The sequence below is a fragment of the Chenopodium album genome, chromosome 25 (assembly GCF_948465745.1).
Source record: "Chenopodium album chromosome 25, dcCheAlbu1.1, whole genome shotgun sequence".
Lineage (NCBI taxonomy): Eukaryota > Viridiplantae > Streptophyta > Magnoliopsida > Caryophyllales > Amaranthaceae > Chenopodium > Chenopodium album.
This window is the reverse complement of record NC_137858.1, coordinates 10102374-10126290: the sequence shown is the minus strand read 5'-3', so window position 1 is coordinate 10126290 and position 23917 is coordinate 10102374. Positions and strand designations below refer to the sequence as shown.

The following is a 23917-nucleotide window of genomic DNA, read 5'->3' as shown; positions in this document are numbered from 1 at the left end:
TACAGTTCATCTCCAATGATTCTTTTACGAGCTCACCTGCCTAATGATTGCCCTGTGAGTCACATTGATAATTTCTTGGAAAAGTGTGACACCATGAAGCTCAATGGTGTCACTGATGATGCTATTAGACTACACCTTTTCCCTTTTTCACTACGGGATAGAGCCAGGGAGTGGTTACGATATGAAGGTATTGGTTCTTTTGATACGTGGGACAAGCTTGCCAAGGCCTTTCTAGTCAAATTCTTGGGGCAAGAGAAAACCGCAAAATTAAGGAACGAGCTATCTACTTTCCATCAATCTAATGAAGAATCCCTATATGAGGCATGGAGAAGATTTAAGCGATTGCAAAGACAATGCCCTCACCATGGTATTCCAGAGTGGATGTTGATCCAAACGTTCTATAATGGTTTGACCCATGAGTTTCGCATATACATTGACGCTGTGTCCGGAGGTTCTATCATGACGAAGAACCCAACCGATGCGAAGGATTTGATTGAGAAGATGGCGGCTAATGATAATTACCATCCAAGGGGACGAAATACTATCAACATAGGTAATAAACATGATGTTGATGCTCTAACCATGTTGAATAGTTCTGTGCAGGCACTAACTCATAAAGTCAATCTACTCCAAGCTGAGTCTGAAGGAGTTATGTCTTCGATAAGTGCAATTACTAGATATATCAAGGATCACTATTATGGAGATAATAAGTTCATTCTATAGGGTCGTCAATATCTGGTGCTAGATATGATAATTGATCTTTGGGTTAGTTAAATAGCCCAAAGCCTTATAGAATGGATCCTATGAGGTCACACAACAAGGGTATTGGGTTAAACAAGTAAGAGGCCCATTAATGGGCCTCGTGAGATTATGACATACCATGTAGAGTGTTGGGCTAGAGTAGTGTGTTTTGGATAAGGGTTTTGGGCTTTTGACATGGGCTCTTATTTAGAGATGAGATCTATAAATAAGATCCATGCCTAGGGTTTGCAGTAAGCAGTCATAATTCACACACTGTGAATTTTGACATCAAGGCAACCAATCCCAAAACCCTAAAACACTCTCCTCACTCACGGCCCTCTTCTCTCCCCTTCACGTCCGTACGTGCGGTGCCCCTCATGGTGTCTCGTGGTGTTCGTCGTGGTGGTTCATGGTTAGCTTATGTCTCTCTTCTCCGTTGAAGGTTGATCGAAGCGTTCAATCATGACTAACTAGCATTAGTGGAGGTTTAACTTGTGCCCGTGGACCAAGCAGAGGAATCACGCTTGGGGTTCTTTATCTCCCTTTGTTCTTGCTCGATCGCACGTGGAATCACGCTTCAAAGGTACAATTATTTGTTCTTTATGTGTTATGCATTAGATCCTTGGATTAGGTACTGTATGAATATGATTCATGTTTATTTCCACTGCGTAGTACCTATAAACTCCTACAGAGTCCCCTCGACCCTCGATGGAAACTTGTCAAATGTGTGGATTGCAAGGCCATACTGCGCGGGAGTGTCAACCCAATTATGATGGAATGACAATTGAGCAAGCTAACGCTTTTTATACCACGACCTCCACAAGGCCATTTGATGAAGGGTGGAGAAATCATCAAGGGTTCTCATACAAGAACACTCAAGCTATAGTGAATCCTCCACCACCATCTGCTTTTCAAGCAAGGGCACCTTTCAATCATCAATCCACACAACCACCACCCCAGACCTCAACATTTGATCTTGAATCAATTAGGAAGGCTTTTACTACCTCCCAAATTCAACAACAAGAGCTTATATCAAGGCAATTTGAGCTACAAGCAAAGCAAAATGAATACTTTGAAAACTCGATCCAATTGCTCACCGCTCAAAATAAGAGGATAGAGACTCATCTTTATCAACTTTCACAATAAGTGAGTCATCTAACAACTCTTCAAGATCAAGAAAAAGTCCAGACGAAACAATGCAATGCAATTTTCGGGAAGAGTGATGAATTGACTACAGGAGGATTAGAAGAGAAAGCGTGCAATGTGGAGTCAAGAACAGAGAAGAATGAGAAAGAAGGTCCCAAATATGTCGCTCCACAAGCATATGAGGAGCCGATGCCTGTCCCGCAAAGGTTATCAAAAGTCGTGCTCGATAAGCATTTTGGGAAGTATTCTGAGACTCTTAAGAAGGTATATGCTACCATTCCTTTTTCTGATCTTGTAATTCAAATGCCTCAATTTGCAAATTTTGTGAAAGGAATTCTAGATCATGATCATAATGATAAGAAATTAGAAAGTTGGATAGTAAAGGAGAAATGTCCTGATCTTTTACATGATAGCTTACCACCTAAATTGCATGATCCTGGTAGTTTTACTATCCCTTGTATGATAAACGAAACATATTTTGATAGGGTTTTGTGTGATCTAGGTGCTAGTGTTAACTTAATGCCTTCTTCGGTGTATGACAAATTAGGTTTGAAAAACCTTAAACCTTCCCCCGTATCTCTTCAGATGGCTGATAGAACTGTTAGACTTCCTAAGGGTGTAGTTGAAGATGTATTAGTTGAAATTGGTGAAACTTGTCTTTCCTGTTGACTTTGTTGTAGTGGATATGAAAGAAGACCATAAGATTCCACTTATCTTTGGTCGCCCTTTTCTTGCTACAAGTCAAGCTTTAATAGATGTACCTAAAGGACAAGTGACCATTAGAACTCAGGATAAACAAGTTGTGTTTAAGCTTTTCGATGACCATAATTTTACTTTTGATGGTGGTACTTGTTTGAGAATAGATGCTACTAACCCTTTGGTTGATAAGTGTGTTTCTAATAGACATCTTGTGAGCAAAAATGACTATATTCCACCACATGATGGATTTAGCTGCATCAAAATGAGTTCGGATCCAATTCATATCAACTCTAATGTGAAGGAGTCCTATAAAGGTGGACATATTTACAAACAAGATCGTAGAGTATCTTCTCTACATGGTGGTGACCCAGGTTGAGCTACAAAAGGAGGTCGAGCTAAATGGGAGGCAACCCATTCCTTTTTTTTTTTTTTGTTTTATTTTCCCTTTATTTTCTTTTTCTTGTTTTTGTTTTTTTAGTGTCTTGGGGATATGATGCGACGTTTTTTTAGGGCGGTCCCAGCTCTGCCCTTAGGTATGATCCCTCCTCTGCCAGTAGGGCCTAGTTTTCTCTTTCTCTTGCTTGTTCTTATTCGATATATGTTCACATTGAGGACAATGTGAAGTTTAGCTTGGGGGAGAGATTACTTTTTGCTTTGGGTTGTATATATACGACTATGCCTCAATGATGATATGTAATATATGTGTGATTTTAAAAATTGAAAAACCTATTTTTGAAAACCCATTCACTAACTGGCTTGGGATTGAACTTGTTTGTGGCTAGAATGGTCTCCCCGCTCGACCAATATGGATAGCTTGAGTACCTATGTGAGACTTTTGAGCCATTATTGACTGGTACATCTTATTTCAGTCATTCTTTTCGGGTGTTAGATTTTCCTTCATGTAATTTGATTCTTGGATTTGCTTTGCGATTATTTGAGACTTATGATGCAATGTGGAAGAGTGATTGAAGTTACTCTTAAATAATTAGAGCCAAAACTTCTTAGGTGTTTGATGCTTATTCTATTTTTTTTTTTTTTTTTAATTTTACATTAACTCTTAGGATGAACCAATTTGAGCCATGATTTCCCTTCTTTGACGCCTTACATTTTATGCCTTAGAGGTTATTTGTAGGTTTATTTGATGGAGAATCAATGTATTAATTTATGCCCTGTTGAGTTGTGTTTGGAAAATAAAAGAGAAAGAAGAAAAAAAAGAAGTTAGAAAAAAGAAAAAGAGCAAAAATGAAAAAAAAAATTAGAAAAATAAGTTTGTGTATGCTCTAAGTTTCAAAGAAAAAAAAATGAAAGAAAAAAGAAAGAAAATGAGAAAATGACATGAGAATTGGAGATTGAAATCCATGAAGAAGAAAGAAAGACAATATTTGTCATGGAAATCTATGTTGTCTTGTGAAGAAAAGTGAGAATAAGGGCATGCTTGTATGTTGTGCGGAGGATATAAGGTTGGTTTGAACCCGACATTTGGCTATGTATGTAGTGGGATTAGGATTTTTGTTATTTTTGAGCACCACATTCCCAAATGACGTCGTCTAACCCCATATAACCAAGCCTACCCTTATTTAGGATCTCATGACTTTCGTATCTGCATCATCGCTTTACAAGTGGAGAAAATCTATTAGCAAATCTAAAGAGGACAATTGCATGAAGTCGACGTGCATAATTGCGATTAGGATGAGTGATTTCTTATTCTACCCCTTGTAAACACATGAGTGGCTTGTTTGTTTTATTTTGCACAACTAAAGTGAGAAGCTATTCATATATGACTGAGTTGGTTAGGGGAGATGTGTGGAAAGATTGGTTGTCAATTTCAAGAGCTTGAAGTTTATGGTGTTTTTTTTAGAATCAATGACTTACATTTCTTGTTTTTCACTTGGTTTTAATTCATTGGCACATATATTCTTGCTTGAGGGGCTATCTTACTCTTCTTGTGTTTCATTTTTCAATGCTTGAGGACAAGCATTGGTCTAGCTTAGGGGAGTTTGATAAGTCGATATTATACCGTTATTCTTGGGTTATTTGGAATGCGTTTACTATATAATTTCAACTTATAGTTCGTGTTTTTGTATGTTTTATCCAAGTTGGACTCGATTTCTTCTGTTCTGGTTGTTTGGTTGTTATATTGTGATTTCAGGATGAAATGGAGCATTTGGAGTGATGATGAGGATGCCATGACATTTTGAAGTGTATTGGAGTGTTAGATGATGATTGATGGTAATGCTACATGGCCGTGTACCATAAGCTACATGGTCGTGTGATTCTTCCATCCACGCTTACATGCTACATGGCCGTGTACCCTTAACTACACGGTCATGCGATAGTTCCAAGTTCGAGTGTTTGCTACACGGTCGTGTGATTACATCTCCGTATGAAGTCCGCCTACACGGTCATGTACCTCTCAACTACACGACCGTGTACGTATATGATGAAATTTGAAGATCAAGTATAGGACAGCTACACGGTCATGTACCCATCAGCACACGGCCGTGTACGTGTGCGCAGAAGATTTATTTTCTTTATTATTTTATGTTTATTTTTAGGAAAGTATAAATAGGGGTTTTAACCCTATTTTAAAACATCTAATTTTTTATTATAGCCTTTTCAATTCTACGTTGTTTTGGAGAGAACAGATAGAACTCCATTGAAGCATTCATCTTAATTCAATTTCAAGTATTTCTCTTTCATCTTTAATCTCTATAATTTTCTATTGTTATTATATTTTCTTTAATTATTTGTCTTGCTATTTCTATTATCATGTGTGAGTAGTTTCATAATCTAGGGTTAGGTTGAACCCTAATATGAATTGATGTGTTATTTGATTCCCAATTTCCAATTTAATTAATTTATAATTCCTCTTTGTTAGGGTTGGTTTTATTATCAATGATTAACTAGAAATAGTATTGTTGAATGTGATTAGGTTTACAACGAAAGTTGATTCTTAATTGATTTTAGAACCCTAATTAAAAGTAAGAGCTTTTATGCATGAAAATAGCTAATTGTTCTTGCTAGGACTTATAGGATGCCGTTCTCAATGTCTTTACTATGTATGATTCCATGAAAATAGGTATGATTGCATGTGCGTTAGGGAAGCTATTAGTTGATCGAAAGAAACTCTTAGTATTGTTTTAGGGAGCATCTGTCATGTGGAATATTTATTGATTTAATTGAAGGAAAGGAATTGTTCTATTACATTGATTCATATTAGTGGGGATACTTAATCTTAGATGTTTTTAGTTCTTGATTAATTCCATAGTATTATTATTCATTGCTTATTAGTTAATATTGCTTTAGTATAGATTCCTCAATTTTGTTTGGTTACTTGCTTAGTAGTTACTTGAGTCTAATTAATTAGTTGAACTATAGTCTCTTGGGATCCGACCCTTACTTGCCCGTCTACATAGTAGTGGTCTTGTTAGGTTATTTTTGTTAGGTACGCGACACGCCTATCAGTTTTTCTTGTTCAAGTATGACAATTTTGACTCGAAATATCGTTAGTTATTAGTAAGTAAAAATTAAAATAATTGAACATTAATAAACTATTAATTAAAATGATTTAAACAAGTACTCATATGACTATATTTATTCTTATGTATAGATCACAAACATCATTAGTCAAAGTGAATTAAATGAATATTGCAAAAAGTCAAAATGTTTCATTCATTTAAACACGAAGGGAGTAATAAAACAAAATTTTGCATGAACAGCTTATAAAACAAAGGTATTGTAATATTTCATTTAGCAATGAACACTTCAAATTGTATGTATGTTATGTAATCAATACACACTAGACAGAAATACAAACAAATTAAATGCTAGTAATTCAAATTCTTCAAGACACTTCAAGTAAAAAAGTCCTTTAACAAGTAGAATTCAATCTTTCTCAAAAAAAAGTAGAATTCAATCAGGTTTCTACTGTGAAGATTGAAGCACATCGATAACCTTGTCCAAATTGTTGTAAGAAGACCCATTTGGAGCAGTAACAGCCTCATGTGCTAGCCTTTTCCACTCCATCGCCTTTTCCTTCATCTCCTTACCTTTCTCTCCATCCATCAATTCTCTCACTTGTCCCTCAACTTCACTCCTCTTCACATTCACATCGATCTCCATCCCGATCCCCCATCCGTTGCATGAAAACCAACAATTAGTCTGTTGCTCCGCGAAGAATGGCCAACAAACAATAGGCACCCCATTGATTAAAGTCTCTATTGTCGAGTTCCATCCACAATGAGTCAAAAACCCTCCAATCGCGGGGTGAGTCATGACTTGCTTTTGATCACACCAACTTGTAATAAGTCCCTTATCTTTCGTCTTTTCTAGAAACTCCGGTGGTAGAACAGCTGAATCTCCGATGACTAAATCAGGCCGAGTAATCCAAAGGAAGGGTTTGTCACTATTAGCAAGTCCCCATGCAAATTCAATTAATTGATCATTAGTCATAACAGTAACACTTCCAAAATTAACATAAACAACGGAGTTAGGCTCATAAGAGTCAAGCCATTCGAGGCAACGTGTGTCCTCTTTCCATAAACTTGTACATATTGTTTTAGTTTCATCTTCATTGCAACTTTCAATGTTTTCGAGAAGGAGTTGCAATGGACCGACGGTGTAAAGGGGAGGGTTATCGGCGGAGAGAGCTTCAAGGACATCGTGTTCCAACACATCATAAGAGTTAAAGATGATCGCGGTTCCTCTTTTCATCCCGTTAACTAGTCGTGGAATATAACCAACCATAAAGTCATTAGGATCAGCACTTCTTACGAAACTTGGAAGGTCTTGCATTCGGATGTCCTTCATTGCAGGCACCCAATCTATGATTGTTTGGAGGTCTCCATTTGTAGCAAAGTTTTCGTCTACATAATGTTTCATTGTAGATACAAATTAGACATACATACACACAAATTAAAGTAATTAATTAATTTTCCATCCAACAATATAATAAATTTTACAGATTATAAAACATATTCATAGATCTCAACCATCGGGTTAAACTTTTGGTTGATATGATCTTTTAACATGGTATCAGAACTAGCGAAACATTAAGGCCACAAGTTCATTCAAATCTCATTCAACCTCCACTTTAAAGTGGAACATTAAAGGTTGGGTATGATAAGGGCTCATGCTGCATCCACACTTCAAATTCAACGAGCACTCATATAAGAGAACGTTATAGAGTATAAAAAACTAAAACATAAAATGATAATTGAAGCTCAAGAATATGTGTTGTATTCTATCAAAAATTCAAAATTAATTAGGCCATCTAACAATCCATGCATGATATGTTCTGACAAAAAAAATTATAATAAAAAAAAAAAAGATCCGACCCTAGGTAACTAATCAAATTTAATGTCAACACAAATATATAATTTAGATATTGAGCGAGGAATTCAACACCCTATAGGCTATAGTTTGACAAATTATATTGACAACTATTATAACGACTAAATGTACCACTACAAGACATACTTTAACATTCTAAATATCGCTACTACCACGACGCACGACATCACACCCATGCGTTATTTAAATTATGTTTCATAATTATCATTTCATCACTTATTGACTACAATGACTAGAGTTAACAATGGGTTGGACCAGATCTAGTCCAAATTCATTTTCTACAAGTAGTGGATCCAGATTGATTAGAAATTTTCACTCAAATCTAAATCTAAATCTAAAAATGTAACTTTTTTTTTTTTTTTAGCCCTAAAAATTACATAATTACTATTATTAGTTAATATAATTGTCGAAAAATTAAAACTGGGAGAAAAATTGTAATCAATCAAGTTAATTATACCGTATTCGATCTCATAGTTATATTAATGATAATAGTACTTCTTGACGTATAAATCAACCTTTTGAATATAAATTATTTGATCTAATTTGATATAGCCTATATAAACTAATTTTCCTTATGAATTCAATTTTTTGAAAGAAGTTTAATGCATTTTATTCCATAGTAATCGACTAACATATCAACTAGTAGCGTGATTTTCCCAACATTGTTCAAAAACCAAACGACACTAACCTTGCAATATGGTGAGCTAAGAAATTATCATCTTGCTTTACATGAGAGACTAAACAATAGAAGATGTGAGCATGACTTTTTATATTATGACTAGTGTTCGGCCCAGGCGTTGTTCCGGGTATTACTTTGAGTATTTTTATCATTATTATTATTATTATTATTTTTGACGGGCATTATTATTATTATTATTATTATTATTATTATTATTATTATTATTATTATTATTATTAAAGAGCCATTGAAAGAATTTTTTTATTGTCGAAAATTTTAATATTACAATAACAATAATAAATGGTTTTGAATAATTTGTGCTTTTATTTCTAATATGTATTTATATATTTATGTGCATAGAAAGAATAACATTAGCTTATAGCTTGGATGGTAATAAGTTGGTCTTCATTCAATGAGGTTGTTATATGTTAATAATATATTTAGGTTTATTATATGTTAAGATATTATTTAAGTATATCTTTTAGGAAGATTGTTTCCTATCTTATGTTCTTAGGTTTTGTATAAATACTCAACCTATTGATGAATAATAAACATGCAATACAAAAGCCATTATATTCTATTTCTCTCTAATTTGTCATGGTATCAAGAGCAAGTTAAATCTTGGGGCCATTCACAAAAATTTCCCCCTGCCGGTGGGTTAGAAAATTAAACTCACCGGCGGGATTCATAAATTTTACCCAAAAATTCTGCTGTGCAATTTTTTTTTTTCTTTTTTGTGAGTTCATTCGAGCATGATTTTGCTCCTTTGGATATTTTGCTCCTTTGGATATGAGTTTGGTTTTACTCTAAAAAACCAATAAGAGATTTGAGTGTGCTTTACTATGAAAGACCAATAAGAAATTTGAGTGTGGTTTACTCTGAAAAACCAATAAGAGATTTGAGTGTGGTTTACTCTAAAAGACCAATAAGAAATTTGAGTGTGGTTTACTCTGAAAAACCAATATTTGATTGGAGCTCGATTTTGCTCTGGAAAAACCAAAAATTGTTATATTTGCAGGTTCGAAAAGAATGACGTTCCTGTTTGATTGATAACAGATGAGTTCGAAAAGATGAACGTTCTCATCATTGAAGAAGAAAAAAAATTGAAGGCGACATCACAAGAGTGTGCATCTCGGCTTCAACAATTTGAACAATTTCCAATCGCAACGTTCGTGTTACTGCCGTTACGATTGCGGGAGGGTGTTAGAGATAATATCGGAAAATATATGCGTGATATATTTTCCGTATTGATCTTATTAGGAGAATAATATATTTAGGTTTATTATATGTTAAGATATTATTTAAGTATATCTTTTAGGAAGATTGTTTCCTATCTTATGTTCTTAGGTTTTGTATAAATACTCAACCTATTGATGAATAATAAACAAGCAATACAAAAGCCATTATATTCTATTTCTCTCTAATTTGTCAGAGGTCTTGTGTTCAAACCTTATTGTATGCATTTTTGGTTAACCACGACATGAAACAAAAATATGCTAGAAGTACACGTGGCGTATTGAATGATGATGTGGCATTATACTAGTGCAAGAATGAGATACACGTGACACATTGACATTTTTAGGAACGTTTTTTAATATATAAGTATAGATAGATTTGAATTAATAAGCTATATGGAATAAGTAGATCTATATGCATGTTATATGTGCAGGGACAAATTGATGTACCCCATTAACTAGTATAGTTATGAGTAGCCCATTCCTATACACTGTATAAATAATGTACATACGAAAATCCAACGGGGCAACAACACATATATATACACCTAATTTAACACTATGAATACCAGTGCATTAATTAAAAAATGATCTAGCTAACGAACGCCCCCAGAACATTAGATTATTAAGCATAAAAAATATTTCCTAAAGTGGTATTAATTTGGGAATACGTGCCAAAATCACGCATCGATTATCAGTGTAATTAATGTTTGTTTTAGACTAATTTTTCTACTTTTAGCTATCTTATCCTCGGTTAGCTTTTGCCATAAAAAAAAAATCCAAAACTCAATAGCTGCATTGATGAACTACATATATAGTTACTTAAAAAAACAAACAAACAAAGATGAGAATTAAGTGAATCAAGAAATTCCTAACATTACCTTTGAAAGGAGTAAGTTCCAAGTCAATAAGCTTTTCGTACTGAGTATAGCCCAAAAGACCACAAGCACTAGCAGTCCAAAACAAAACATCTGGAATACCAAACTCAATAGCTGCATCAACCGTAAAAAACATGGCTCCATCTGATATAATGCAGCTCACAGGAGGCACATCACCGGCCTCATTAAGGCCGGCGATGAGCTCCTTGAAGGGTTCGAGGCAGTTCTTCTCAGTGGAGGCGCACAGCGCAGGGACATCCTGAGAGGAGTCAGCATCAGTAGGGGGCAGACCATCCGGTATGGTTCTAAAACGAAATGATGGGAGATCAGCCAGGGACTCAGGTCCCTGGGATCGCAATAGGCGATTGTGATTATATTCGGTGTTTACGAATGTAATGTGGAAGCCTTTAAAGTGGAGGATTTTGGTTAGCTGTAGCATGGGGTTAATGTGACCCTGAAGCGGGTATGGGATGCATACAGCATGGGGCTTTTGTCCATCAACTCCTGATATTAAAGCCATAGTTATATATTTTAAGCTTATATTATATCAATTGAAGAAGATTAGGCAATTTTGTTACGTTTGATCTTTCTCCTTTTATAGGAGTTATATGGGTGAAGATATATTATTGTAAAGTTTTTTATGTTAAGTGTACGTATGTATGTTGTGAGCATGAAGGCGTCATCATACTCATCAATATTGATTTAATGGTTTTTTTTTTTTTTTTTTAAATTTTTTATAGGTAAAGAGAAGGTGGGGTCATATTTGAAACTCTAATTTAAATTTGATCTTATAGCTTCTTAATTGTTAGATGCAAACCTTTCCAACAAACGAATAATTTAACTGTTAAATGCAAACATTTCCAACAAACATATAATTTAATTAACTAAGTTTTGGACATTTCTTAACAAGCTAAATCAATTATGATGACCTTATTTTTAACGACATTAAAAAGGTTTGTAGACACCAATAAGAAATGCATAGTTGCATACCCAACTAAGATACTTTGTATTTATTTGGGTATCATCTTAATTATTGGTTTGATTATGTTTCATACTCAGCAAATATATATTTTCTTTGATTTGAAGTTGTTTATTTTTTTCATTAGCCTATATATTGTTTTCAATTTTTATTATATTTGTTTACAAAGATTTTTTAACAATATAATTTATACAGTATATGCTTTTTAAAAAAAAGACATTTTAAAACAATTTTATATGACACGTGACACTCATATGTGGATTTTTCTTGAGATATAGACTTTATTTTTTTACTCATCCCATTGAGGCTTTAATTTAATATATGGACGGAGTTATTTATGTATCTATGTTTTAACATATGTCATATGTGAGATAGATTCATAAATCATAATACAACTATGTACCATATAATATATGGCTGATCCAATTCCAACTCCAATGTGCTTTCCTGTAACATTATGTTGAAGTCGTCTATCATCGATCTATTGCATAATTTTGTTTTATAGAGAAAAAAAAAAAAAAAAAGTCGTCTTTCACAAATTTACATGAATGACTTCATTCTAATCCATATTTATTTATTTATTACAGTATAGTTTACGAAGTATTTTTCTAATCAATGATTGTCTTCTCATTGATTGTCTTCTCATTTGGTTGACAGCTTGACACCAATTAACGTTTCAAATTTCTTTTACTTTATCTGAAATTTTTTATTCGGTGATTGATCCTTCTTTTACAATGTGCTTGTCTTATATGGAGGAGTATACAGGTTGACTTTTACAAAATTAATTAAACTTATAAAAATGAATATCAATATCTATGAAGGGCCTATTCTAATTTTCTGAACTGAGCTTAACTGAATTGAATTGAATTAAATTGAATATTTTATGAGAGAAGAAAATTAGGAACTGAACTGAATTTAAGCTAATGAGAACAGGTCAGAAATTTGATTGAAATAATGAAATTTTGGTTTTTTGTACGAATGTCTATAACGAGACAAATTATACAATAAAACATGATTGAACATGATTTTCTTATATATGAACTACAAAAGATGGTTACACGAGGTTATATATATGCTTGACATTAATATATTATTTAGTCTGAAGATGAAAATATTGTTGTAAACTAAAAAGTATAAGAGATTTTTTAGCTAATTAATAATATTTCCGATTTAATAATTACGAAGTACTACTTTTGCTTGATTAAGAAATTGCGGAGTATTAATTAATCAAGTACTTCGTATTACATTGAATTATTGCAAATAGTAAACAGCACATATATAATAAATTATAGGAGTCTTTCTTAAAAAAAAAAAAAATAATAATAATAATAATAATAAACTATAGGAGTAATACAACTTTATGGGGCCATGTATATAATAAAAGATGCACACTTAATACACAATTACAAGCGAAAGCACAATGAATTCATTTTCCCTAATGCGTTGTAGAATGGCTGAATGAAAAAACACTATCAAAGTTGATAGTAAAAATAGAGCACATCAAAATAGACATGGAAATCAAATCTGGTAAAAACAATTCATGTGTGCCACGAAGTCATAAGTCGGCACCAAGACCCCCCCCCCCCCCCAATTAATCGATACATAATAATTAGTGGTTTACACTAAATTATCCTCCTATAAACAATGTTAGAGGTTCTACAATATCAAACAACAGGTTAAGTCCAAATCATTCTCAATATTTTTTTTTTTATTTTTTTTTTATTTTATTATTATTTTTTTTTTGAAGGAAAACCATCCCCAATATATATCACAACAAGTGGATAAATTCAACTATGGGGAAATTAGAGTTAAATATTGATTACCAACTACATTTGGCTGGAGCACAAAACGTTATTTTAGTCGTACATAGCTAGCATGGGATGGCATGAACAATGTGTCAAACTTTAGTATTAATCGGCTTCGATGCGGGTCTCAATCGGATGGTAAAACCAAACAGCTTCTATGGAGTGGGTTTCTCTTGCTGTGTTCTAGCTAGAGCTGTCAATTCAGGTAAACGGGTCGGATTTGAGTCGGGTTAGTGTGAGTCGGGTCAATACGGGTTAATGTCTTAACATATGCGGGTCGGTTCAGGTTGGGTCATACTTGAGTCGGGTCACATCAGGTGACACATCTTATCGAGTTTGGGTCAGGTTTAGGTCGGGTTAGTAAAAGGTCGGGTTACATTCGGTTCGAGTGAAAAATAGGTCGGGTTAAATTCGGGTTTTTACGGGTTTAAACGAGTTAGGGTCATTCTCGGGTTAGAGTCGGGTTCGGTTCAAGTCAATTATTTACGGGTTATAATCAGGTCGGGTCATTTCCAAGTGGGGTCATTCTCGAGTTTGAGTCGGGTTCTGTTCAAGTCAATAATTTGCGAAAAACATGTTTCGTCCCTGAAATTCGTCCCTAAACATGTTGTGAAACTAACTTCTTAAAATTCAAAGTGAAATATTGAAGGAATGGAGTTAGGATTCAATTTCCGTTCCAATACCAACATGAGATAATGACCTGTACATATTGATTCAATAACAAGTCGGGTTGAATTTGGGTCGGGTCAATAACAAGTCAGGTTGATTCGGGTCGGGTTTGTAACAGGTCGGGTTGAAATTTGAGTCAGGTTTGTAGCAAGTCGGGTCAAATTCGGGTCGGGTTAGGAACAGGTCGAGTTGAATTCGGGTCAGGTTAGGAACAGGTCGGGTTGAATTCGGGTTTTGACGGGTTAAAATGGGTTTGGGTCAATATCAGTTCAAGTCGGGTTCGGTTCAAGTCAATAATTTATGGGTTACATTCGGGTCGGGTCGTCTCTAGGTTGGTTAATGTTCGGGTCTCAAATACTCGGGTCAACTCGGGTCTAGGGTTGGTTTCAAGTCGGGTTAGGTCGGGTTCGGGTCACCATTTTTTTCGGGTTCAGACGGGTCGGTTAATAGGTTGGGTTAGGGTCGGTATTACGAATCGGGTCAGCTTTTGACAGCTTTAGTTCTAGCAGCTTCTAATCTATTTCAACCCTCTTTTTGAGTTGCATGCTATTGGTCTCATAAATGAAGACCAACTTTACATGGGCCTAAACATGCATTTACGTAGAATTGTCAATTCGGCTGTCTAAGACATATCTTTTGTAAATTCAATGTGATGTGCCTATAGTTTTTTTTTTTTTTTTTTTGAAAATAGAATGTGCATAATCTAAGACAGACTAAGTATTAGTATCATCCCATATTGGAAACTGGAAAGTATTAATATCATCTAAAATCCATGGATGAATTTAACAACATTTAACAAAAAAAAAAAAAAAATAATCGGTACAATGGTAACAACCCATCAATGCATGAGCCTCACCACTGAATTAGTGCAACCAAAAAAAATCACTCATACAATTTTAATAAAGCCAAGCACTTCGATAACCTTGTCCAAATTGTTGTAAGAAGACCCATTTGGAGCAGTTGCTTCATAAGCCAACTTCCTCCACTCCATTGCCATTTTCTTCATCTCCTTCCCTTTCTCTCCTTCCATTAACTCTCTTACTTGCCTCTCAACTTCACTCCTCTTCACATTCGTATCGATCTCCATCCCAATCCCCCACTCGTGGCAAGAAAACCAACAATTAGTTTGTTGCTCCGCGAAGAAAGGCCAACAAATAATAGGCACCCCACTAATCAAAGTCTCTATTGTCGAGTTCCAACCACAATGAGTCAAAAACCCTCCAACCGCGGGGTGGGCCAATACTTGCTCTTGGTTACACCAACTAGCAATAAGTCCTCTTCCTTTCGTCTCCTCTAGAAACTCCGGTGGGAGACTAACCGAATCACCAGTGACTAAATCAGGCCGGGTGATCCAAAGAAAGGGACAGTCACTATTAGCAAGGCCCCATGCAAATTCTACTAATTGATCATTAGTCATAACAGTAACACTTCCAAAATTAACATAAACAACGGAGTTAGCCTCATAAGAATCAAGCCATTCGAGGCAACGTATGTCCTCTTTCCACAAACTTGTACTAATTGTTTTAATTTCTTCGTTATTGCCGCCTTCTATGGAATTGAGTAGGAGTTGCAATGGTCCGAGAGTGTAAAGAGGAGGGAAATCGAAAGCAAGAGCTTCGAGGACATCGTGCTCCAAGGCATCGAAAGAGTTAAAGAGAATCGCCGATGCTTTCTTCATGTTGTGGGTTAGTTTTAGGGCAAAGTTGAGTAGAATGTCGTTAGGATCAGAGGTTCTTATGGTTCTTGGGAGGTCCTTTAGTTGGCAACAACCCTTCATTGCAGGGACCCAATCTACGACCGTGTTAAGGTCACCATTTGTAGTGAAGTTTGTATCTGCAAAATTATCCAATAATAAATACACATAACAGAATATATAGTTGTAAGACATAGAAGTTTATCATGCCAAATCGTGTTATAATCTTATTGACATTATTTAAACGATCATTTAAGCTAATTATATCAACAAAAGTATTTATTCAAATAGAATAGAGTTCTCTTTTTCTCACAGATTACTTGCATCATTTAGACACAGTACACTAATGTACAAATTAATCATCAATGTGTATAGTATAATGACGAATAAATCATCATTAAGGAGTATCATTTTAGTTAATGTTTAGTTTATGTAAATCCCTTTTACTCATTGACTATGATTGTCAAACTATTTTACATATAATTAGGTAACGTACCTAGTCATATATTGTACCTAATCACAGTTTGGTGTGTTCAATGTTCTATTTTTGTACTATATGTTCAATGTTCTATTTTTGTACTATATATATATATATATATATATATATATATATATATATATATATATATATATATATATATATATACTTATCAATATGATTAATGATAAAGTATAAAACATATTCTTGGGCCTCAACCATCAGCATAAGCTTTTGGTTGAGATGGTCCGTTGACATGGTATTAGAGCCAATTAACACTTTTAAAAGTATATGTTAAAATAACTCCAACAATTCATATCCTAACTGCCTAACATATATTTCATACAATTATATATAGGTATGTAGTATATTTATTAGCACATATTCGTTGCTAGTTGTCCATAAATATTATTCTTTGACCTTTTGCTTAGAATAATAGAATATTATTTTTGTATTTATTTGATCACATATTCACATAACTAGGCCATACTCTTTAACTATGTAAGTTGTACATAAAAATCGTATATAATCATATATTCGACTATATACCTCCTTTACACCATTTCTAAAATTCATCTTATTGAGAATCCTATTAATTGTAAGATTTTTTTTTTTTAATTCAAAATAATAACAACCATATGATTTTATATTTCCAGCAGGTTCAATATCTTAAGTTTAATTTGTACTCTATGATAATTTTAAAGGTGCAGTGTTTACTAGTACGAATCTAACCAATCTACGACTATATACGCTTGTAATGTTGTTTCCATGAGAGCTTAAAAGGCTCAAAAATAGGGGGGTGGGGGGTGGTGGGGGGTGGGGGGGGGGGGGGGGGGGGGAGCTCTAAAGCTGTTTAGTCATGTTGGATTTGGTATGGTTGGATTCATATCGGTATATTTTGTCATTTCGACCATATTAAATTTTTATAATTGTCATCTTAAAGACAATACGAAATTATAAGCATTCATGACTAAGTTGTACATTAACAAGCATGAATAAAATTTAAAAGATAAAGCACGTGACTTTATACTACCTTTGAAAGGAATAATTCCCATGTCAACAAGCTTTTGGCACTGAGCATAACCCATAAGACCACAAGCACTAGCAGTCCAAAACAAAACCTCAGGAACACCAAACTCTAGAGCTGCATCAATCGTAAAAAACATGGCACCATCTGAAACAATACAACTCACAGGAGGCACCTCGCCTGCCTCATTGTTAAGGCAGGCGATGAGCTCCTTAAAGGGTTCGACACAATTCTTCTCAATGGATTCAGTAAGCAAGGAAACGTCCTGTGAGGAGTCGGCATCAGTAGGGGGCAGCCCATCCGGTATGGTTTTAAACCTAAAAGATGGGCTGTCAACCACGGCATCTGGCCCCCGGACTCGTAGCAGGCGATTGTGATTATACTCGGTGTTTACAAAGGTAATGTGGAAGCCTCTAGTGTGGAGGATTTTGGCTAGTTGAAGCATGGGGTTTATGTGGCCCTGCATCGGATATGGGATGCATATAGCATGGGATTTATGCCCATTAGCTACTGAAATTGAGCCCATTTTGTGGGTTTTCCTTATGTTTAAGCTTAATAAATTGGAACCTTGCCTTTATAGAATTTGAGGGGGTCTAGCAATGAACACATGAGGAATCAATTCGAGCAATTGGCCACAATGATAAAGTAAAGGGTGCAATTGTTTATGCACAAGATGCCCAACGAGTGGTTTGTATGCTGTTCATAAATTTTGGATACTTACTTTAGTTTTTCCTCCAATTTGAACCTCTATCATGTATGTATGGATGGCCCTTTAGCCCAAACCACTTTTAGGTGCACGTCGAACATTATTTATATCTCACAAATTAAAACAGGCTAAATTTCTCGTATTCTGTCAATGTGGGACTTATTATCCCAAAATAGAAGGGTGGTTTAGTATAAAAACACTATCAAGCTCCCACTTCCTTTGCTATATTGTTAACAAAAGGGGCTTAGAATGGTCGAGCTTGATGATTAGTGAAATCAGAGTTCGTTAGTGGCTAGAGGTTCAATTCATTTCTTTCTTGCAGAGAATTCAGAGTTCCTCTCTAAAGTGGAGCCCAAGCATATAACGTGATTTCTAAAATTAAACTAGATTGGCTATATACAAGTATTCCAAGTATAATTCTTGTGGATGACACTGGTGGAAATATATTAAAATGAAGTATTGACAACATTTCTTATTAGGGACAAGAAAAATAACAATATTTTACAAATTCATTTAAATAACAACTTAAACGCACAAAGTTGATTAAACAATTGGTAGGAAAAAAAAATACTACGAACTAATTAAAAATAAGGTCACAAATTGGTGCAGAAATATAACATACGAAGTATATATTTGCATTCTTGAGAGCCATTTGAATCAAAGTATCACACAAATCACTTCGTCCAACAGCCCACTTAACTAGATCTTAGATCCAATTTTCCTAGGACTCTAGCACTTTGATGACCTTGTCCAAATTGTTGTAAGAAGACCCATTTGGAGTAGCAACAGCCTCATTAGCCAACCTTTTCCATTCAATAGCATTTCTCTTCATGTCCTTCCCTTTCTCTCCTGCCAATAACTCTCTCACTTGCCTCTCAACTTCACTCCTCTTCACATTCGCATCGATCTCCATCCCAATCCCCCACTTGTGACAAGAAAACCAACAATTAGTTTGTTGCTCCGCGAAGAAAGGCCAACAAATAATAGACACCCCACTAATCAAAGTCTCAATTGTCGAGTTCCAACCACAATGTGTCAAAAACCCTCCAACTGCAGGATGAGCCAACACTTGCTTTTGGTTACACCAACTAGCAATAAGTCCTCTTCCTTTTGTCTCCTCTAGAAACTCCGGTGAAAGACTAACCGAATCACCGGTGACTAAATCAGGTCGTGCAATCCAGAGAAAGGGTTGGTTACTATTAGCAAGTCCCCATGCAAATTCCATCAATTGATCATTAGTAATAACAGTAATGCTTCCAAAGTTAACATAAACAACAGAGTTAGGCTCATAAGAATCAAGCCATTCGAGGCAACGTGTGTCCTCTTTCCATAAACTCGTGCTAATCATTTTAACTTCCTCGTTGTTTACACCTTGTATGGAATCATGTAGGAGCTGCAACGGGCCGAGAGCGTAAAGAGGTGGGAAATCAGAGGAAAGAGCTACGAGGACATCGTGCTCCAAGGCATCGAAAGAGTTTAAGAGGATCGCTGAGGCTTGTTTCAAATTGAGGACCATTCGTTGCACATAATTGAGCAGAAAATCATCAGGATTAGTGGTTCTTATGAAAGTTGGGATGTCCTTCAATTTGCAACTGCCCTTCATTGCAGGGACCCAATCTACGACCGTGTTAAGGTCACCATTTGTAGTGAAATTTGCATCTTCATATATAATTATACGCCATCAGCAATTTAGAAAGTTTATGAGAAAATTAATATAATCTAGACATGTTGAACAATAAACCTCCCAAGTATCACCACACGTAAGTATCCTACATTGTTTGAAGAAGAGAGAGTTAAACACTTTATAAGGAAGGGGCCACTCCTCCTATTGTCATATGGTTATGGGATGGAACCTCTCTTGATTTGCGGGTGCGATCCAAACCCGTATTTGACAAGAGATAATATCACAATATCAAAAGTAAGGGTCTGTTTTGCTAATGCACCCTAAAAATTGTGACTATTCGTAGACATAAATTACATAATATTAATGTAATATGCCTTATAATATCATCAAAAGTCAGTTTATTCATAATACCATGTTAAGAACTTTTTTTGGTGAGAAAGTGGGCTCAGCCCAACCATGTTAAGATCTTGACATTGCTTACAAAAATATGTTCAAAATTACCTCGACCAAAAAAAAAAGTTATTGTAAGAATCCACTTAGAATTGATACCATTCGAGTAATATATATGTGTAGAGATGGTGAGATTCGAAGAATCGAATTGATTGATATTTGAGTTCATACAATCATACTTATGTACTTTTAGGAAAATTAAAAGCCAGCTTATTAATTTTGCATGAACTTGTTAGATTTGCTCAATATATACACTAGTCTATGCACAATCGCACATAATGTGTTTAAAATTGTTTGTTCCACCACACATGATAGGATTAAAAAAACATGTATGAAGTAAAAGTTTCATAACGCCAGGATAATATTTTTTTTTTTTTTTTGACGGGGAGGATAACATTTTATTACCTTTATACAATGGGATTTTTTGGAGGAATTATACAATGGGACTTGATTCTTCTTTTAAATAAGTAATTTTATCGATAAAAAAACAGATAACTTTAATTACTTCTTTTTCTTTACCGTTAGTTTCATAAGGATAACATTTAGAGTAAATTACAAGCCGTATACGATATTTATAGTATACCTAGATTTTTTAAAAATTTTGCCTAAAGTTAAGGCATAGTTTAATAGAGGACCCCACATAATATTAGAAGAAAGTGAGTGAGAGTGAGAGTAAAATAATTATTGGCTGGATTTCACATGAATCAAATGATGAGTTGAGACAAATATTTAGAAATTGACCAAATATGTAAGATAAATATTTAAGAATGAATGGTGTACAAGTTTTTATGCTTAGGCAAATAACATAAGTGACCCAGGCCACTTAGATTTGAACTCTCATGAGGACGTTCAATCGAATCTTGATAGGGATAGAATATAAAGCCTATCTTTATTACTAATAAATAAAAAATAAATAAATAATAAATAAATAAATTAAAAAAAAAAAAAAAAAAAAAACTATATAATGAAACAATGATTTTGTGGAACATACTTTATCAAACCAAGATCAGGCTGGACCAAATACAATTTGGTCCACGGAAGTTAAAGATAAACCGTCGAGAAAGGCCATTTAGAGTATAGTAGACAATATTTATTTGTCGTAACACATTTTTGGCAACACTCCAAAAACAGAATAAATAGTGGTTTTACTTAAATAGCAAAATAATTGTCTGTTAAAGCACCAACTTACCAAAAGATTAAGCGGATCGATAGTTGAGACTCAAGAATATGTTTATACACTATCATTATCATCTCATCTACAATTGGTTGTTAATGTAGTGGTGATTGAGACTACATTTGGTAGGGGAGGACCCGTGTTCGATCCCCCGCAACAACAATTGAGAGGGGACTAAAACCTAACCACCCAAAACTGATCCCCAAATCCGGATTAGCCCAAAGGGTGAACTGGGTAGAACATCAAAAAAAAATTATCATCTCATCTATCCTATCACAAATTTGATCTTTGCTCGAATATGTTCAGATGTGTATTCATAAGGAAAAATAAATTACTTCCTCCGTTTTTTTAAAGATGTATCACTTTCTCTCAATTTAGATTTATCATTTCTTAACTAATTTATTTTCTCTATTTTTCTACTCAACTAAACAAAAAGCAATTTTTTTTTTTTTTTTTTTTTTTTTGACAAGACGAACAAAAAGCAATTTACTACGTACTAAATTTTACAATCAGTTAATGGTGATGAAATGTTGGAGATATTATTCTTTGCTTAGGGTACTTTCAGAATACTCCATTTAATTTAATGCTATTTTTGAGATTTGGCACTATTCATGGGTGACCTTTTTTCTTTATTTTGACAAGCATGTGTGACCCTTCATTTTTTTTATTATTTTTTTTTTTTTTGACAAGCATGTAAAAAAACAAGCATGGCTGAATTTCTACCATTGATCTAATTTTATGACATTGAGCCGTTGATCCCCTCAAAAAACACTTGAAACCACCACGGGGGTTGGTTTTCAAGGTGGTAAAGTAATTTTCGGGATGGTTGAAGGATCGATATTCTAAGTTGGAGAAGGTAGTTTTGTGATTCAGAATGTTGGTTTTTGGGGTTAGAGGTGGTGATTTCGGGGTTGAAGAGCTATTATGGCATGGTGGAGGTAATTTCAAGCAAGTTATGATGGTTTTGGGAATAAAAGTGATGGTTTCGGGGGTGTTTTAAGGTAGGTCAATGGTGGAAATCTGACAGAGGTAGCAATTAATATTACAACATTTTACCTTTAAATGAGTAGTTTTATACAACATTTCTTTTGCTATGTAGTTTCTTACAACATTATACTAATAGATAGTTTCTCACAAATTTTAGGTTTTATTAGGTAGTTTATGAAAGGAAAAAAAATTTTAAAAAAATGTCCTAAATCTTACCGCTTATTCATATTAACACCCTATATAATTATAGGTTACATCTCATTTTTCTTATATTAATATTATTATTTTATAATTTAATATTTGGATATGAATAATTACGATTTTACAAATTCTTATATGTGTTGACTTCGTTATTGTTATAGATAGGGATTATTTGATAAGTGTTACAGGAGATACTCGGTTAGTGACATAGGAGTTACTTTGTCCTCTTATAATAATCGTGCAGCTACATGGTGTAATCAGCCGAACACAAGATGTGTTGTTAAGATTTATGTTACTAGTACAAGTATTTAAATGAGATAAAATCATGGTCAAGATTATGAATTGAAGCCAAAAAAATAAAGGCACGCCATTGTATTACCTTTAAAAGGAACGATTCCCAACTCAATAAGCTTATGGTACTGAGCATAACCCAAAAGACCACAAGCACTAGCAGTCCAAAACAAAACCACAGGAACACCAAACTCCTTAGCTGCATCAACAGTAAAAGACATTAGAGCATCAGAAACCACACAACGTACAGGAGGCACATCGTCTGCCTCATTAAGGCAAGCGATGAGCTCCTTAAAGGGTTGGAGGCATTTATTATCAGTGGATTCGCAAAGCGTAGCCAAATCCTGTGTAGAGTCGGCATCAGTAGGTGGCAGCCCATCCGGTATGGTCTTAAACCGGAAGGATGGGCTGTCAACCACAGCACCTGGCCCCTGGGCTCGTAGTAGACGTTTGTGATTATACTCGGTGTTTACGAAGGTGATGTGAAAGCCTTTAGAGTGGAGGGTTTTGGCTAGTTGTAGCATGGGGTTTATGTGGCCTTGCATTGGGAAAGGGATGCATACAGCATGTGGTTTTTGGCCATTAGCTGCTGATATTGAACCCATTTTTATGTGTTTTTTTCTTTAGGTTTAAGCTTAATTGTTGGTTGGAGATATCAAACGTTAAGTCCTTGCCTTTTATAGGATTTGAAGGGGTCATCATGCAATGAGCACGTGATGAATTATTTTATTGGCCAGCCGTTAAGATAATAAGCTAAGGATCCAATCGTTTATAAATACACAACTGGTCATGGCAAGTGGTAGTGTTTTATGTTAATTGATAGCTACTCGCTATCTTAACAGCTACTCACTACCTTAACAACTACCCGTTAATTAACCGTTAAAAGCTACCTGCTATCGCTATTTTTGCCAAATATCATCTAATTAAAGTCTGTGTGAAAATAACTTATTTAGAAGAGATAGTATACTAGTATGTATGTATGTATGTATTGATTTGGCTAATTAATATGGATCTGCTTTTATTCATGTCAATTATGATTGATTATTATTACTCCATCTATTCTTTAATATATGATATTTTTTACATTCATAAAAGCTTATATA

The 23917-nt window shown here is 34.6% G+C and overlaps 3 protein-coding genes, 1 non-coding gene and 1 pseudogene across 4 annotated transcripts; 1 reads left to right on the top strand and 4 right to left on the bottom strand.

Annotated features, from left to right (window-relative positions):
• Positions 1–93: 93 nt before the first annotated feature.
• Positions 94–2962, top strand: LOC145613630 (uncharacterized). The gene is made up of 3 exons (XM_081668726.1): positions 94–553; positions 1979–2533; positions 2751–2962. Exons 1-3 carry the CDS (start codon positions 94–96, stop codon positions 2960–2962), a joined length of 1227 nt encoding a protein of 408 aa, XP_081524852.1.
• Positions 265–371, bottom strand: LOC145615752 (small nucleolar RNA R71). The gene has a single exon (XR_014107345.1). It is a non-coding gene; the product is annotated as a small nucleolar RNA R71 (small nucleolar RNA).
• A 3548-nt stretch (positions 2963–6510) lies between the features above and the next one.
• LOC145613629 (7-deoxyloganetin glucosyltransferase pseudogene) lies at positions 6511–11250 on the bottom strand (annotated as a pseudogene).
• Positions 11251–14873: 3623 nt separating this feature from the next.
• On the bottom strand, positions 14874–17913 carry LOC145614139 (7-deoxyloganetin glucosyltransferase-like). Its single transcript, XM_081669139.1, has 2 exons — positions 17388–17913; positions 14874–16016 (listed from the first exon to the last, which is right to left on the bottom strand). The coding sequence occupies exons 1-2, from the start codon at positions 17905–17907 to the stop codon at positions 15070–15072; spliced, it is 1467 nt and encodes a 488-aa protein (XP_081525265.1). The 5' UTR covers positions 17908–17913; the 3' UTR covers positions 14874–15069.
• Positions 17914–18808: 895 nt separating this feature from the next.
• Positions 18809–23426, bottom strand: LOC145614350 (7-deoxyloganetin glucosyltransferase-like). Its single transcript, XM_081669398.1, has 2 exons — positions 22903–23426; positions 18809–19746 (listed from the first exon to the last, which is right to left on the bottom strand). The coding sequence occupies exons 1-2, from the start codon at positions 23417–23419 to the stop codon at positions 18809–18811; spliced, it is 1455 nt and encodes a 484-aa protein (XP_081525524.1). The 5' UTR covers positions 23420–23426.
• Between the last annotated feature and the right edge of the window lie 491 nt (positions 23427–23917).

Bases quoted from the DNA above. Each gene is read 5' to 3' on its own strand.
- LOC145614139 (XM_081669139.1), bottom strand. From the start codon at position 17,907: ATGGGCTCAATTTCAGTAGCTAATGGGCATAAATCCCATGCTATATGC. The intron at 16,017-17,387 runs GTAGTATAAAGT...ATAATTTTGCAG, and splicing joins GGGAATTATTCCTTTCAAAG to ATACAAACTTCACTACAAAT.
- LOC145613630 (XM_081668726.1), top strand. From the start codon at position 94: ATGAAGCTCAATGGTGTCACTGATGATGCTATTAGACTACACCTTTTC. The intron at 554-1,978 runs GTAATAAACATG...AATTGACTACAG, and splicing joins ACGAAATACTATCAACATAG to GAGGATTAGAAGAGAAAGCG. The intron at 2,534-2,750 runs GTGAAACTTGTC...GTTTGAGAATAG, and splicing joins AGATGTATTAGTTGAAATTG to ATGCTACTAACCCTTTGGTT.
- LOC145614350 (XM_081669398.1), bottom strand. From the start codon at position 23,419: ATGGGTTCAATATCAGCAGCTAATGGCCAAAAACCACATGCTGTATGC. The intron at 19,747-22,902 runs GTAATACAATGG...TTATATATGAAG, and splicing joins GGGAATCGTTCCTTTTAAAG to ATGCAAATTTCACTACAAAT.